We start from the raw sequence: 17417 nt of genomic DNA on the forward strand, positions 1-17417 counted from the left end.
ATAATTAACGTCTTTGGCTAATCGAGCTAGAAAAACGACAATATAACACGAAGCCCTGACATCTTCTTTAAAAACTCTAAGACCATTTTATCTCGAAGGAAATTGGCTAACTGCAACATATTTAATCTTTATTTTTTTGTTTTTAATTATTTATAATCATTTTGCCCAACGTTTAACGTCGACAACAGCATACGACAGCGACAACAGCGACAAAGAATTGATAAAATGAAGAGGAACGACATGACTTTTGTTGAAATAGCCAAAGCGAAGGGAAGAATTAAATAAGACAAATATGGCGGTCGGTCTCTTCAATGTTCAACGGCGGACTGATGTACCTTATTGTTAGTTACTTTCGATCGGCTCAATTTTCGCGATTTTGGCGATTGCAAAAATCTCTTGAATTTAAAGTCCCGCGTAAAAGGTTCTCGCGTAAATTAACGACGCGGAATTTATACCTTGCTTATAAAACGCTTTCATTTAGTTGATGTAAGTAAACGATGTGTTCTTTGTACTCGTCCTGTATTTAAGCTACCGTGATCATGCTTTCTAGTTCTTTCTAGATTTAAGTCTGGTGAAATTAGCTTCGTTGATTTTTGCGACATTAAGTTCCCGCGAACAGAAATAACAATAATGTAAGCAAAAGGAAACAACTTACATAGTACATTAAAACATGTAGTCTAGTTACCCCAGCAAGAGCATGAATATTGCTGCTCTAATCTGGCAACTAACTAAAGTACTATATCCTGATTGAGCATGGCAAAGTATAAACAATGAGACAAATGAGCCCAAACGTAGAGCCGAGCGAGATGCAACTCTAAATTAGAAAACTTTTCGATGAATGATTGAAGTAGCGGACAGCAGTTAAAAAATAATGCCAGGTTGAGGTCGAGAAATTGATGAAAAATAATATTAGAATTTTTGATTAGATGGGAGCTCATTTTGTCAGTGGAAAAACGTTTATCGATCAAGAGTTAAAACAGTTTTTTAATGAAATGCTAAAGAAACTGCTGCTCTTGTGTATTAAAGTAGGACATTTTGTTTTTAATTTATCTGTCAAAGATTTGAATTAATTTTTAAGGGCTCTTTCAAAACGCACGAGACACACCTGTCCTGTATACCTAGCTTTTAATTTGACGAAAAATTTAAAACACCGTTTTTTTTGAAATAAATGGGAAATTGTCACGGGTATCGTGATTGTTTTTCGTCGAAACTGTGCTTGAACCTTATTCAGACCGGGGGCCGGGGTGGGGCGCTTTTGAGGCCCGCGCTGACTTTGAACGGTTATAACTTTTTGAAGATTCAATAAAACGCTGCCAAACTTTGTGATTTTGTCTGAAATTTATCTGGAAATAATTTGGCAGGATATGATATTGTGTTAAGAACTTGACATCACCATGGCAATGGCATTTTGACAGGCATGTTTTCCCAAATTTGTAATTTTCGTTTTTCTATTAATGAAAATTAACTTAACTGCAATAATTTTTTTTACCGTTTTACGGTTTTCAAGCACAGTTTTATTGATTTTTTGTACTTTGCAGTAATTTTGGTTGTTTTTCGGGCGTTTTGGAAAAAAATTTGAAATCCAAGATGGCGGATCCACGCAACAACGACTTTTATGCCAAACAGCTTAAAAGCGCAAAAAATGACCGCAAGGTTTGAGCATTACGACGAGGACACAATTTCCAAATTATGAGAAGACAAAGAAAGTGAAACACAAAAAAGAACGATTTAGAAAGCGTATCTTCAAGAGAAAAAAATTCTGATATAGCCACAGCGGGAAACTTAGCACAGGTTTACTACCATAATTAACTCCCTAAATAAATCAAATGCATAGCTGATTTGAACCGGTTTGAACTCGTCAAAACATATCCATTGAAAATCATTCATTAGTTCAGTGTTATGTTGCAAAGCGTGAGCCCCACCGAGATGAAAAACATAAATACAGTTTCCCATTGAACATTTTAGGACAACTGCTGGCCCAGTGCGAATTCGCTGGTGTTGGAAACCTGTTACGGTAGGTAAATTTTGTATTCTGGCTACACCTTGTTGTTTTCGCTGAAGTCAAACGTTGGAAACAAAAGAGTCTCAAAATGAGCTCACTGAAATAGTATGAATCAACTTTTGTTAGCGCCTAACTTGGCACTTACAATAGGCGACCGTAAAGATTGTGCTGAACGACATCTGGCATCAAAATTCCAATCATCTGTCTGACGTGTTTGTGTTAAATTGGAATGCCGGCTTCGAAAGGGGAATTGCACGTTTTCATTTTGTAAGAAATAAGTTAGGATCAATCGTCTATCCAAACATAAGGAAAACAAAAACATAACTATCTAATCTGCCTTAGATCGAGGACCTAATTCCAGCCAGCACTTACATTAGAGTTGACAGTTTTGCTCAACATAGCGCTTTGTGTTCTAAAATGCTTGACAGCGACTGAGCGTATTCACAAGCCACATCCTATATGAGAACATTACGACGGCCTATTCTATGTAACGGTCGCTGCAAGTAAGGTGAGGAAAACAGAAAAATTCATTGTGGTTGACCTGCTTTAAACTTCAAAATAGATTTAAAAAAACGTCTTACATAAATTACCGCTTTTTAATGATTATGTCTATGTAGGAGATCTTGTTACAGGTGCAAGAAGTAAAAATACTCCACTTATTTTGCTAACTTATAACCCTCTGGCCAATAATACATGTCTTACATCTTTAGAAAGTGACACTGTAAGGTAATCAAGATTTTTTGCCAACACGCCATTTCTGCTGTCGAGATAGAATTCCTAGTTTGCAGAACTGACGTGGGAAAGGAGTCCAAAAATTCTGACCCGTCGTGATCACAATCAAGAAACTTTTGTCTGTCAATATTTTTATCGGTTTTAAATCGCATATCCTTCGAACTTTTTTGAATGTGGAATTCTTGTTGTTAGTAGTATGGGGCGTTACCCTGGTCCGCACTTAATATTCAAAATGGTGGCCGATCTCAACGAATATAAAAAAATAGTAAAAAACGAGCTTGAAAATTTAAAAAGGAAACGTGTCATAGGGAAATGTAGGGGGAAATGTAAGGGTAGAAAAAAAAAAGACGAATGCGAACAGGTGTAACAGGTTTGCGTAAGAGCTTTCAACTAGTATAAAATAATTTTAAAAAGAGTGTCCGATCTCACGTCATATAAAATATTATTTAAAAAAAGGCTGGGAATGTAAAGCGAAACGCCATACAGAAATGCAAGGTTGTCTACGGTTTATAAACTTCAGTGGTCTATATATCTTAATAAAGAAGTACTCAATCTGAAGTGAAATTCGTTAGCAATATGCACTCGTGATCATGAATTTGAGCTTAAGTTCAATTAAAAAATGGAATCTGAACATATAAATGCAAATGGTTTCTAAACTGCGCTGTTTAATTTTTAATGTTATCCAAATATTGTATTGCATAAATATCTAATTTATAACAAATGTAACGTTATGCTATACCAAATGAAAGTATTCGGTACATTTTATTATCAAGTGATTTATATCCGACATCAGTATAATAACGAGAAACGCAAGAGCGTGCCAATTTTCCATCCTTAAACATCTGCAAAAATAACGGTTGTTTGCTGTCTTTCACACGTAAATGCATGCCATTAATATAAATTATGTGTATCACAATTATTGAGGGAATTGACGTCACCTGCCGCAGTGAAAAAAAAAGTCGTTAATGATTTGTAAAGGTAAAATCACGAATCTTCGCCGGCCTTCTGACAAGAACGCAGCCCTGCGTCTTTTCTGTTTTAAACTTTTCATAACAATCAAACGTGAAAATTCTCGGAAGATGATATGCTTCTCAGCTAGCGATAGATGATTCTTTGAGGATTGCGCATACAGGGTAATCTTTTTTTTTTATTTATTTACCTGAGTCCATGAGGGTATAATTAACGTCTTTGGCTAATCGAGCTAGAAAAACGACAATATAACACGAAGCCCTGACATCTTCTTTAAAAACTCTAAGACCATTTTATCCCGAAGGGAATAGGCTAACTGCAACATATTTAATCTTTATTTTTTTGTTTTTAATTATTTATAATCATTTTGCCCAACGTTTAACGTCGACAACAGCATACGACAGCGACAACAGCGACAAAGAATTGATAAAATGAAGAGGAACGACATGACTTTTGTTGAAATAGCCAAAGCGAAGGGAAGAATTAAATAAGACAAATATGGCGGTCGGTCTCTTCAATGTTCAACGGCGAACTGATGTACCTTATTGTTAGTTACTTTCGATCGGCTCAATTTTCGCGATTTTGGCGATTGCAAAAATCTCTTGAATTTAAAGTCCCGCGAAAAAGGTTCTCGCGTAAATTAAGGACGCGGAATTTATACCTTGCTTATAAAACGCTTTAATTTAGTTGATGTAAGTAAACGATGTGTTCTTTGTACTCGTCCTGTATTTAAGCTACCGTGATCATGCTTTCTAGATCTTTCTAGATTTAAGTCTGGCGGAATTAGCTTCGTTGATTTTTGCGACATTAAGTTCCCGCGAACAGAAATAACAATAATGTAAGCAAAAGGAAACAACTTACATAGTACATTAAAACATGTAGTCTAGTTACCCCAGCAAGAGCATGAATATTGCTGCTCTAATCTGGCAACTAACTAAAGTACTATATCCTGATTGAGCATGGCAAAGTATAAACAATGAGACAAATGAGCCCAAACGTAGAGCCGAGCGAGATACAACTCTAAATTAGAAAACTTTTCGATGAATGCTTGAAGTAGCGGACAGCAGTTAAAAAATAATGCCAGGTTGAGGTCGAGAAATTGATGAAAAATAATAATAGAATTTTTGATTAGATGGGAGCTAATTTTGTCAGTGGAAAAACGTTTATCGATCAAGAGTTAAAACAGTTTTTTAATGAAATGCTAAAGAAACTGCTGCACTTGTGTACTAAAGTAGGACACGTTGTTTTTAATTTATCTGTCAAAGAATTGAATTAATTTTTAAGGGCTCTTTCAAAACGCGCGAGACACACCTGTCCTGTATACCTAGCTTTTAATTTGACGAAAAATTTAAAACACCGTTTTTTTTTAAATAAAAGGGAAATTGTCACGGGTATCGTGATTGTTTTCTGTCGAAACTGTGCTTGAACCTTATTCAGACCGGGGGCCGGGGTGGGGCGCTTTTGAGGCCCGCGCTGACTTTGAACGGTTATAACTTTTTGAAGATTCAATAAAACGCTGCCAAACTTTGTGATTTTGTCTGAAATTTATCTGGAAATAATTTGGCAGGATACGATATTGTGTTAAGAACTTGACATCACCATGGCAATGGCATTTTGACAGGCATGTTTTCCCAAATTTGTAATTTTCGTTTTTCTATTAATGAAAATTAACTTAACTGCAATAATTTTTTTTACCGTTTTACGGTTTTCAAGCACAGTTTTATTGATTTTTTGTACTTTGCAGTAATTTTGGTTGTTTTTCGGGCGTTTTGGAAAAAAAGTTGAAATCCAAGATGGCGGATCCACGCAACAACGACTTTTATGCCAAACAGCTTAAAAGCGCAAAAAATGACCGCAAGGTTTGAGCATTACGACGAGGACACAATTTCCAAATTATGAGAAGACAAGGAAAGTGAAACACAAAAAAGAACGATTTAGAAAGCGTATCTTCAAGAGAAAAAAATTCTGATATAGCCACAGCGGGAGACTTTGCACAGGTTTACCACCATAATTAACTCCCTAAATAAATCAAATGCATAGCTGATTTGAACCGGTTTGAACTCGTCAAAACAATCCATTGAAAATCATTCATTAGTTCAGTGTTATGTTGCAAAGCGTGAGCCCCACCGAGATGAAAAACATAAATACATTTTTCCATTGAACATTTTAGGACAACTGCTGGCCCAGTGCGAATTCGCTGGTGTTGGAAACCTGTTAAGGTAGGTAAATTTTGTATTCTGGCTACACCTTGTTGTTTTCGCTGAAGTCAAACGTTGGAAACAAAAGAGTCTCAAAACGAGCTCACTGAAATAGTATGAATCAACTTTTGTTAGCGCCTAACTTTGCACTTACAATAGGCGACCGTAAAGATTGTGCTGAACGAAATCTGGCATCAAAATTCCAATCATCTGTCTGACGTGTTTGTGTTATATTTGAATGCCGGCTTCGAAAGGGGAATTGCACGTTTTCATTTTGTAAGAAATAAGTTAGGATCAATCGTCTATCCAAACATAAGGAAAACAAAAACATAACTGTCTAATCTGCCTTAGATCGAGGACCTAATTCCAGCCAGCACTTACATTAGAGTTGACAGTTTTGCTCAACGTAGCGCTTTGTGTTCTAAAATGCTTGACAGCGACTGAGCGTATTCACAAGCCACATCCTATACAGTAAAAACCCGCGTGTAAGAACCTACTTTTTTCAGAGTTTGGCAAAACAAGTTCTTGTATTATGGGGTACTTATTGGCAGTTGAGGCTCAGTAGGTTCTTAATTAGGTTCTTAATTTCTACAGAGTAGACATTGTTGTTGATTATCATAAAAAAGTATAAAATCTGGTCTGTTCTTCGATCATTATAAATATTTATTAATGTACCCATGTTGCCAAAAGTCCAACAACCTTAATTTATCAATGATACAGTACTGCAGTATCTTTTTGGTTTTTGGTAAAAAAAATTATATATAAATTAAATAGTTAAACCCCAAATATAAGAACATGTTAAAATTTGTTTGGCTAAACAGGTTCTTATATTTTGGGGTATTAAAAAAGCAAATTTCTGCCAGAAGGTTCTTAAATCCCTAGGTTCTTACATGCGGGTTTTTACTGTATTAGAACATTACGACGGCCTATTCTATGTAACGGTAAGGTGAGGAAAACAGAAAATTTCACTGTGGTTGACCTGCTTCAAACTTCAAAATAGATTTAAAAAACGTCTTACATAAATTACCGCTTTTTAATGATTTATGTCTATGTAGGAGATCTTGTTACAGGTGCAAGAAGTAAAAATACTCCACGTATTTTGCTAACTTATAACCCTCTGGCCAATAATACATGTCTTACATCTTTAGAAAGTGACACTGTAAGGTAGTCAAGATTTTTTGCCAACACGCCATTTCTGCTGTCGAGATATAATTCCTAGTTTGCAGAACTGACGTGGGAAAGGAGTCCAAAAATTCTGACCCGTCGTGATCACAATCAAGAAACTTTTGTCTGTCAATATTTTTATCGGTTTTGAATCGTATATCCTTCGAACTTTTTTGAATGTGGAATTCTTGTCGTTTCTCACGTCGTTCGTTGGACGAAATTTCGAAAGCGACACACTCATTCCTTTGTCATAATATGTTTTTGATCATTGATGACAATTACTAAAACGCTATTGACTATTGACGCTATGGTCTCCCAGGGGTTTGGTAGCAAAGGAAACACGGTGACTTATTTGATTGGTACAAGGGGTATATTTTGTTTGTTTTTAAGGGAAAAATAGCTAACTTCACGTTCAGGTTTTTTTTCTGACATTTTAAGCGAAAAAGAAACAAGGAATAAAGGAATAAAACTAGTAATAATCAGAGATTAGGGGAGTGCGTTCGACCTATAGGTAAAACTGATAGACCCAAAGTTAGCAGGCAGTGGCAAAAAAACTTACATGGTCGGCCTACTTGTAGTATGCCTTAGGTCAAAGTTAGTTACTATGCATATACCTCACTAAATGCGAGGAGGATAAGTGTGAGAAAGATTGTGTGACGAGCCAAAAAACATAGAATGAATGAAATATTATTTACACAAAAATAATTATTGTTATCGTTTGGCACTAAACGAGATTTAAACTTCCACAAACTTCTGGAAATAGTTTTACTTCGATTTAAAATTCCACAGACATAATTCACACAGTAATCCACTTCACGCATATTACATTCACACAACGATTTCCTCGTCAAAACGTCTAGTGTTTCTAGGAATAACGATATATCACAAATTCAAAGAAGCGATAAAACAATTTCGATCCGTATTATACCCACTCTCGATGCATTTAATTCTAACAATTTGTAGTTTTGTGCAACATATAATTGCAGGAAAATACGCTGGTTTCCCAACGAACGAACTCCGTACGAAACTACGCATCGACTTACTCGATTTCCACTCTTTTTATGACGTTCGGTGGCTGAAGAGAACTCTGCTACCTTAGATGATAATCTTTTAATGTTCTCCATGACATTTTTGGCAAAATTACAATTTTGGCAACACGTTTTTAACCCTTTTTTTTCAAGCAAAATAATGTTCCTAAGCTCCGTTTGGGACGCCATCTTGTTTTGCATGAAATCGAGGCTATCTGTGGCTACCAGTTTCCCGGCCGAGATTTGCCCCTGCAAAAATCAATCGGGGCGGCCAATCTGGTGTCCATACATTTGCGCGCGCATTACGGCTCGTACACAGGCATACCAACTCAAAAGACACAGGACGCAAAAACAAAATTAGGCTTGCGCTCTCCTTCGTCGAACGCAACAATGCTTGATCCCTAGCTACTCTCGTGAAATGTAGTGCACAAACGTAATTCTCGCCAAAACTCGAAAATCATCTACTCCCAAGACAAAAGTCAAAACAGTCAGATCACTAAAAAGCTAAGCTGTGTACGTCGCATATGCGTTGAAACTTCAATAATTATTACCCCCTTGTTTACTATCTTGTAATTTTGTTTGCCAAGTCTTCCACATTTTCACATTTCCGAACCACATGTATGTGACCACATGTGGTACTGAAATAATGTAATAGAGTTTTTCATTTTTTCTTAAATTCTCATATTATCCTTTCTCTTCCACATTACACGTTGCGTAATCAGGAGGAGCAATATGTTCCCTGTACCTTTTGCACTTTGCTTGATATTTCGGATGTATTTACTTGTGACCGCTGGTCGGAAATGCAAACCTGCCGTGGCGTCGGTGAATGGCCAAGCTCTCAAAGATCACAAGTTTAAGACATCAGTGGTGAGAACTCCGTTCGATTGCCAAGTTCTCTGTGAAAGCGAAATCACGTGCCAAAGCTACAACTACGTCATAGCGGGCAAAATCTGTGAGCTGAATAACAGAACTAAGGAAGCAAGGCCTGAAAGTTTTGTGGCGGATGAAGACAGGTTCTATGTGAAAAACTGGCCCAATAGAGGTAAGAGGCAAACGACTGCAAATACTTAAGTCTAAAACAATATCAAAATGACGTCAGAGACTTTGCCTTCAATTTCATGCTCTTGCGTTTGGAAACTGAATAAAACTAAACGGTTTACAGTTCTTTACGAAAAAATCTTTTTTACAAAGTCGACAGTGGAAGACAGTTCGCTAAACATGAAAGTTCTGTACCATTTTTTTATGGTGTTTATTCCGATGGTTTAGCGAGACAAAGCCATTTTTGACAGCCCACAGGGGGCCCAGGCTCACGATTTGACAACTCGGTCAAAATGGCGGCGCCAAAATTATAAGGATTTGTATGAAACTTTATGCGAAAAAAATTATCAAACGAAAATATAATAAACCGCTGGTAAAGTTCTCAATTCACAACATATGTTGTCTATGTGTCGTTTCTTGACTGTTTAAAAGTATTTAAACCCTATTTAACCGATATTTTTTAATTTTAGTTTACTCTTACCTAAATAAATGCAAGGGTGAACACTTCCGACGCTCGATAAGCAACACTGTTCGACAAAATTAAGCCAAAAAATTGCTTTTAATTTAATCCACTCACTCCAAAACTTCGCATGGGCGTAGTTCGAAGACCATTCTTTTACTACAGCAAATTTGTGATTCGCCTGCCTCTCTCCGCGATTTAAAAATACGGAAAAAAATAACCATGGTCTGCAAACTTTTAGCTTTCTCCAAAACCTTGAACCAGAGAGAGTGGACGCATTTTAAATTAGCCTTGCCTTTCACGTGCAGCCTCACGCTATGATTGGACGATAGTTGTCAGGGCGACGATACTTTTTTCCCGTAGGGGCGGTAGGCAAACGAGACCGTTGAGGGTGCTCTGCATTACACATCATTTTATACACTGGCCCAAGCTCCCACAGGGTGATTTTGCCTCACATTCAAATCTAGACTCACAGGTGTACCGTGACGGAATTTTTCAAAAGCCTGCATATTACGGTGCGGTACTACTATTATTAAGGTAAATGGAGAAATTTTCATGAAACTATATATAATTATATTTTTTGCATAATCTTAGCTAGGATACTTGTTAATGATTCAGTAAACTACGTTTTCTTTGGTTTCTAGTCCCCCTTGGTTCTATTCCTGAGTTGCCCTCTCAATCGTGCACCGAAATCAAGGCAAGTGAAGGCGAAAAAGCAATCAGCGGCAAATACTGGCTTGATTCTATCATACCTGGCAAAGTTGTCCTTGCTCATTGTGACATGCAGACAGAAGGTAAGCTACGGTTTGCAACTAAGAAATGCAATGTGAACCACTGAAAATCCGGTGTCCCACGCCCCCTTTCCCTCTCCCCTCAAACAAGCAGCACATGGCTTTGCTTGACCTACAAAAGAAAAAAAATCATATTTTTAAAAACAATGCAATATTAGATGTATCCATCTGTCATGTTAGCCAGAATTGCGGCAGTTTTAATGGGGCTACGTCACGGGGATTTCGGTTTTGGTGTAAAATGTTCTTAAATAAGTATTATCCAACTAAACTCATAAAAAATAAAATTTGTTAAAATCCATGACAAAGCCTCTTTTAGAAGATATGTTTCAACTCTTAAATTTCCAGCCACCCGGACATAAATTTCATTTTTATCTAGAACTATTAACCCTGAGGCCCGAGGTGATTTTGAACGCTTATGACTTTTTCCAAGATTTAACCAAACGCTGGCAAACTTTGTGAGATTATCTAAAATTTATCTAGGAATAATTTTTATACCTAATCGTACCTTTTTGGTACGCTTCGGTAGCATATCAGGCGAGTTTGGTCGAGCCATGGTTCGTATTTTGGCGAGACGCAGTCGAGCCAAAATACCCATGGCGAGACCAAACGAGCCTGATATGCAGCCGAAGCGTACCAAAAAGGTACGATTAGGTATTTACCGTACCCAAATTCAGCCAAAAATCCAGTTATTTTTATCGCTCTTTTGAAGCCATGCTTGCAAGGTACGTACTGCAAATTGTGTTGACTTGGTCTTCAACAATTTTACTAAGCTCCTCTTCTGCCTCTTTTTCCACTCGTTTGTTTAGAGTTTCAATCTCTAAATTTTCAAAATCAAAATTAAGCGAAAAAATTGGAAATTCCGACTCCATTTTTTCAGTCTAAATGTCTCAATACTCGTCGTCAGCAAACATCGCGCAATTGGCGAGCGCGCTTAATTTTAGTTTTGGCGGGAAAGTTTTTCTCTTTTTACGACCGCTAAACACCGCTAAATTTAAATTACGAGGTTCTGTTTTATTGGTAAAAACCCTCATTTCAATTCATCTTACAGTAACACTACTTTACTTCAAAGTGACCGTGATATGGGGGCATATCAGGTCAGTGACTTGATATCGTAGGATATCAGGACAGTAGATCGCGCTTCTGATTGGCTACTTGCGAATTTGGGTACGGTAAGGTAGGATAGGATGCTGTGTCAGAAACTTGACATGGTAACGGCGTTTTGACAGACATGTTTTCCCAAATTTGAAATTTCCATGTTTCTATCAATGAAAGTTATTTTTAATGTAATTATTCTCACCTTTTTACGTTTTTTAAGCACAGTTTTATTGATTTTGTTTACTTGGAAGTAATTTTGGGTGGTTTTCTGGCGTTTTGAAAAAAAAAAAATGAAAATTAATCCAAGATGGCAGCTGTTTTGACATCAGGATGTTATTGTCACGTCATATGAGGTCATTATCCCACGTGACACATTATACATCCTATAAGTTTCATCGTGATTGCTTAAATGTTCTGGAAGTTACACAGGGGGGCTTCTGAACGCCCCCCACCCCCTCCCCTCACCGGTCCCAGACAGAAGGTCCAAAAAAACCCAGTCTGAATAGGGTTAATTAAACTAATGTTTTCATTCTCTTCCCAGACATCGACGAATGTAGTGTTAATGTTCGGTTTTGTGACATCAATGCCAGCTGTATAAATACTCATGGGTCTTACAAGTGTTTGTGCCATGCTGGGTTCACTGGAGACGGTCAAATATGCACAGGTAAATATGAGTTATATTCGCTTTTTTAACAGAGAAATGGGTCATCGATTGGGAGAGAGACGAGGTTTGCCTTTCTATTTTTTTTTTCTCGACCCTTAAAAGCGTTTAGCTTTAGATCTCATTTATACAGCTTTTATTTTAATACTGCACGAGATGCATGGTGGATTTATGGTCGTCGTATGTTTATCGATGCCATTGGTTAATTGTACACCAGACAACCAGACCACCAGACAACATAACGGTAGACAGACCAACTACTTAATAGGAATTAAGACTGACAGGCATAAAGACTAACAGACCGACTGGGCAAACGAATGACATTGGATTGAACACAAGTATACAGACCGATAGATCATCATAATATTTTCAGATCGATTGATTCATTGACCGACATATGGAAAGGTAAACAGACAGACTGACATACATATAGGCAGACGGACAGACAGACAGACAGACAGACAGCAGACAGACAGACAGACAGACAGACAGAAAGAAAAATTTATAAAAAACGAAAAACAAACAATAATGCATGCTTGAAAAGTTGCGTGGAAATCGCACCAAAATTTGACCTTCTCGCGTTTTTTGATTGCAAAAATTTGATCTCGCAAAAAAGGAAGTCACTTATATCATAGCAGAAGTTACAAAAATTGCATGCTTTCTCTGACTATTTCAGCGGTAAACTGCTCTGAATATCCTGTTGGTATTTCGTCCCCTGATATAATTCCTGACAATCAGATGACAACTTCGTCCTACCACACCACTAATTATAGTAGTTACCAAGCCTACAACGGTCGACTGCATGATACCAGAGGTGATGGATGGTGTTCGGCAATTCGTGACAGCAATAATGACTGGCTACAAGTCGATTTTGCTAAAAAAATCCAGGTTTGCTCTGTTGCTACTCAGGGAGACGTCAATGGTAATGAATGGGTTATAGACTTCAAACTGTCTTACTCTTCTGATGGAAACACTTGGACTATTTACAAAGATGGAAACGGCGCAGATCAGGTAATGCATGGGTGTTTTATAAGTTAAGTGCGAGGACTGTATTGGGTTTGTAGGCGGGCCAAGATCGAGCGGATCAAGGTCGTACAGAAAGGACCGAGGGTCGGTTTTTTTATACGAATAACGTGAAGGGTAGTGGGAAACAAAACTCATTTTCCCAAAATGAAGCTCACTGAAAAACAACTCGCTGTGTATTTTCTTAACTACAGCCATTTGCAAGGAACAGCTAGGTTACATCATCATCATCATCATCATCATCATCATCATCATCATCATCATCATCATCATCAACATCATCATCATCATCGTCGTCATCATCATCATCATCATCATCATCATCATCATATCCTTTATTTAAACACGTTAAGGGTTTTAAGCACAATTATTGCGTGGTATTGATTTGTTTTTGAGCAGACAAAGTAAAAAACACCAGTGAACAGCAGGGATCCTAACTGAGATTGTTATTGTTTCATTATAACGCTCACTTCATAATAAATTCTACTTGTTTGCATTGGAATTGTCCGTGATCTCCTAACCAAAGAAGATTTATTGCAAATGACTTAAAGGATAATAAACACAATAGCTGTTATTTAACTTCGAAAGACAATATGTACAGCTATTTGCCCCAGGGGATGTGACTACCATATGAAAGGGACGGGTATGCTGATCGTTCTTCTGTGGGTGTAAATAAGGGATTTCGGTCGCAGTTAGGTTGTTCAAGACAGAATGCCAATATTTAATTTAAGCCGTCGGGGTCTCGTTTCATGTTCCACACGAAGAAACAATATGAGAGTGACAAATGATCATCGCAATGAATTTCCAATTTAAGCAAATTGGAATAAAGAAGACTGAAAAAAATTCAGGGCTTCAACGGGATTCGAACCCGTGACCTCCACGATACCGGTGCGACGCTCTACCAACTGTGCTATTGAAGTTCATATATGAATCATTTCATATACATTGCATCAGTTCACTCCTCTTACGGGAAAATATGAACTTACAATTGACCTTGCTGCCAATGTGTGGCTTCAATAGCTCAGTTGGTAGAGCGTAGCACCGGTATCGCGAAGGTCACGGGTTCGAATCCCGTTGAAGCCCTGAATTTTTTTTTCAGGTTTCTTTATTCTAATTGCTTAAATTGGAAATTCACTGCGATGATCATTTATCTCGTTTAATACTATATTGAACGCCTCAAATTGCAATGGGTGAAAATTTGATCTTAGTAGTTAACTGTTGGCAAACACCTTTTTTTCTGGTTTTCTATCAAGACGTGTACATCAGTAGATAGGACGAATTAAGAGCACGTCCGCAAGTTTATACAATTGTTGTGTACTTCAAGGTATTTCACAGGGAAGGTGACAGTAATACCATCGACCAACACAAGTTAGCAGTTATCGTTCCCGCAAGATACCTCCGCTTTCATCCAACCAATAGGCATGAGTGGAACTGCCTAAGAGTGGAGGTGTACAGCGATAAGCCAACGGGTAAGAATTATTTGTTTACAGTTAGGATTTCTTTCTATATTTTTTAATTCAAGTAGAGAATTCCTACGAGTCAAACACTTTTTTAAATATTATTAATTCGCCAAAACATACGATCAAAATGATGTCAGGTACTGAAAATGTTTCTCTTTTAATTTCTGTAGAATGAAATGACTTCAAAGCATGCGCAGTTTTTAAAGTAAAATCACCTATGGCACTGTTGATGCTGCTAACACCTATTGTAATCAATCACTTGTTCCTGAGGCGCCTAAGGCATCTACGGCGCTGCTGGAAATCAATGGCCTACTTCTTTATTTCTTAAAACCACTGTGCAACTATCGCTACTGGCTGGGTATATGCCACTCATGTTTCATTCAGTGTCGTGGAACAAGTTTCTCTCACCTGGTTGGCAAACTGCTTTACGTGACCATCCTAACGTTCGAGTGAGAAACAGTGGTTGTAACTTTGCTTACTACACAAGTAGAACATCGGCTGTTCGATTCCTGCTACCTCGCTTATTCGGGTTGAGATAAAAAAGTATATTAGACTTTTCCTTAACGTTTTAGCAGGGTGGCTAAAAAAGCAAACAAAAAAAAAACACCGAATCATCGAAACATTTCGATGCATCTTTGAACAAGAGTGAAAAATAAATTCGTGTTCATAACGAGTGCTTCTGTAATTTTGAAATTTAGGAGAATCGTTTTTCTATGTAGCCAAGGCTTCTTCGATTTTTTTAGATCACAATACTAGCAGAAGAAGTCCGGACCATGGTGGAAATTGATCTCCAAATTAATAAATATATTTAATTCGTATTGGAATAATTTAAAGAACTTAGAAGATCCTTTTGATCGCTGTCTGTCGGCAGACCCCAGAAAATTTCCATTTTTACAAATGAAAGCATAAAATAGAATAACTAAAATTGGCAAAAAATTCCCCAGAATAGAAATAACTAAACGAGCTCAGGAGTAGATACACAAAAACTAAATTGTCTTGGTTAGGTTGTACACGACTAAGAAAGAAGACAAAAGTAAATTTAGACAAAAAATACTAATTAAGTAAAATGTACCTAAGTATGTATAAATAGTCATATAGATAAAAAGTAGAAAAAAAGAAACAGGGAGAAAGAAAGAAAGAAAGAAAGAAAGAAAGAGAGAAAGAAAGAAAGAAAGAAAGAAAGAAAGAAAGAGAAAGAAAGAGAGAAAGATAAGGTAAGAACTATAATTGTCAGCTTCTTACAGGGCTTTTCGGTAACTATTTACAAAAATTAAAACTACTAAACTCTAATATTTACAAACAAAATTGAATTTGTCCTAGATAGGGATAGCCTGCGAATCCAGTCGTATTTCCGGCTGTCGTTTCTCTCCGCCGAAAACTTACTTTTCGGCGAAGAGAAACAACTGCCGCTTACTTTTAGGGGAAGAGAAACGACTGCCGGAAATATGTCTGCGTTCGCAGGCTAGGAAAGAGAACGCCGAACCACATAAAAAAAAACAGCTTGGCTTGACGTGACTTCCTCTCAAAATAATATTAATATCTTAAATTTAAGAAGTTTACTTGCACTTTAACACTTGTGTGGTATGCAAATTTTATACAAATAATAGGCCGAATATCACTAAAAGTTATATTAGCAACAATGTAAATTTTTTCCTCAGAAAATAAGAACCCGTTAAGAACCTAAGTAGCTTATAGGTGAGTTAACTAACATTTATGTAAAAACTGTTTAGACTAATGTGTTAAAACTGGGTTCTTATTCGAGGGGTTTAAACTGTATCTAAAAAAAACGTGTGAATAATGTTTTAGAAAATGTTATCTTGTATGCACTATAATAAATATCGCTCGCTTGATGCTGTGTTCACATGCTTTCAAGAAACTACAGATATTCTTTTGCACTAATTTTCGTTTTTTGACACTAACGAAATCTATAAATAAAAACGTCCCTTTGTTGTTGTTGACCATGTAATCTTTACTAGAATAAAAGTGTTTAAAGGAGAAGTTCACTCCAGAATGGCCATTTATTTTCTTTACGCCAATAAAAAGTTTATACAAAAATATGTTATTCACCAAAATTTTAGCCCCAACGTGCGCATAATCGATAAAATCTTATCCAAAACTCGACAACTGGACGCTGCCATCTTGGAGCTGGTAATGTATGCGTAACGTGAAAGAGCTCAGCTTGAAGTTTGGCGGGAAAATTTAAATACTCGAAACTCCTTGTTACTTCGTAGTGGCTTTTGTTTGACAAAATGCCTCTTTGTGCAGATCCTTTTTCCTTAAACAGAGCTCCAAGAAATACAAAAAACAAGGAGTCTCGACTATTACCCCGGAGACCCACCCCCACGACGGGGGGGGGGGAGACCCCGGAGCGGGGAGCGAAACGAGGAAGCCCCAGCCAAAGATGAAAGGGTGACGAATGACGGTGACGTAGAGCGCACTGACGCACTGAAGAAGTCAAAGGAAGAGAGCAGAGGGAGAGAGCAGGAAAGTGAAAAATGACGAGGACCGCGGACGACCGCACACAGGACACAGAAAGGATGAGAACAGCACGAAAGGAGAGGGGCCAGCACGGGGGGGGGGGGGCACCACCCCCCCCCCCGTACGTCCGAGGGTTAAAATTTTCCCGTCAAACTTCAGGCTGAGCTCTTTGACGTCACGCATACATTACTAGCTCCAAGATGGCGGCGTTTAGTTGTCGAGTTTTGGGAAAGATTTCGTAGGGTTGTAGCGCACGTTGGAGGCTGAAATTTTGGTGAATAACATATCTTTGTTTAAACTTTTTATTTGCATAAAGAA

General features: G+C 37.5%; 1 protein-coding gene across 1 annotated transcript; it reads left to right on the forward strand.

Moving 5' to 3' along the window:
- Positions 1 to 8802: 8802 nt before the first annotated feature.
- On the forward strand, positions 8803 to 15451 carry LOC144665303 (uncharacterized). The gene is made up of 6 exons (XM_078526526.1): positions 8803 to 9135; positions 10236 to 10385; positions 12019 to 12141; positions 12815 to 13149; positions 14486 to 14630; positions 14792 to 15451. Exons 1-6 carry the CDS (start codon positions 8826 to 8828, stop codon positions 14794 to 14796), a joined length of 1068 nt encoding a protein of 355 aa, XP_078382652.1. The 5' UTR covers positions 8803 to 8825; the 3' UTR covers positions 14797 to 15451.
- Positions 15452 to 17417: the final 1966 nt, after the last annotated feature.

This window comes from Oculina patagonica, chromosome 9, assembly GCF_052425735.1.
Source record: "Oculina patagonica isolate OP01 chromosome 9, crgOcupat, whole genome shotgun sequence".
Classification (NCBI taxonomy): Eukaryota; Metazoa; Cnidaria; class Anthozoa; order Scleractinia; family Oculinidae; genus Oculina; species Oculina patagonica.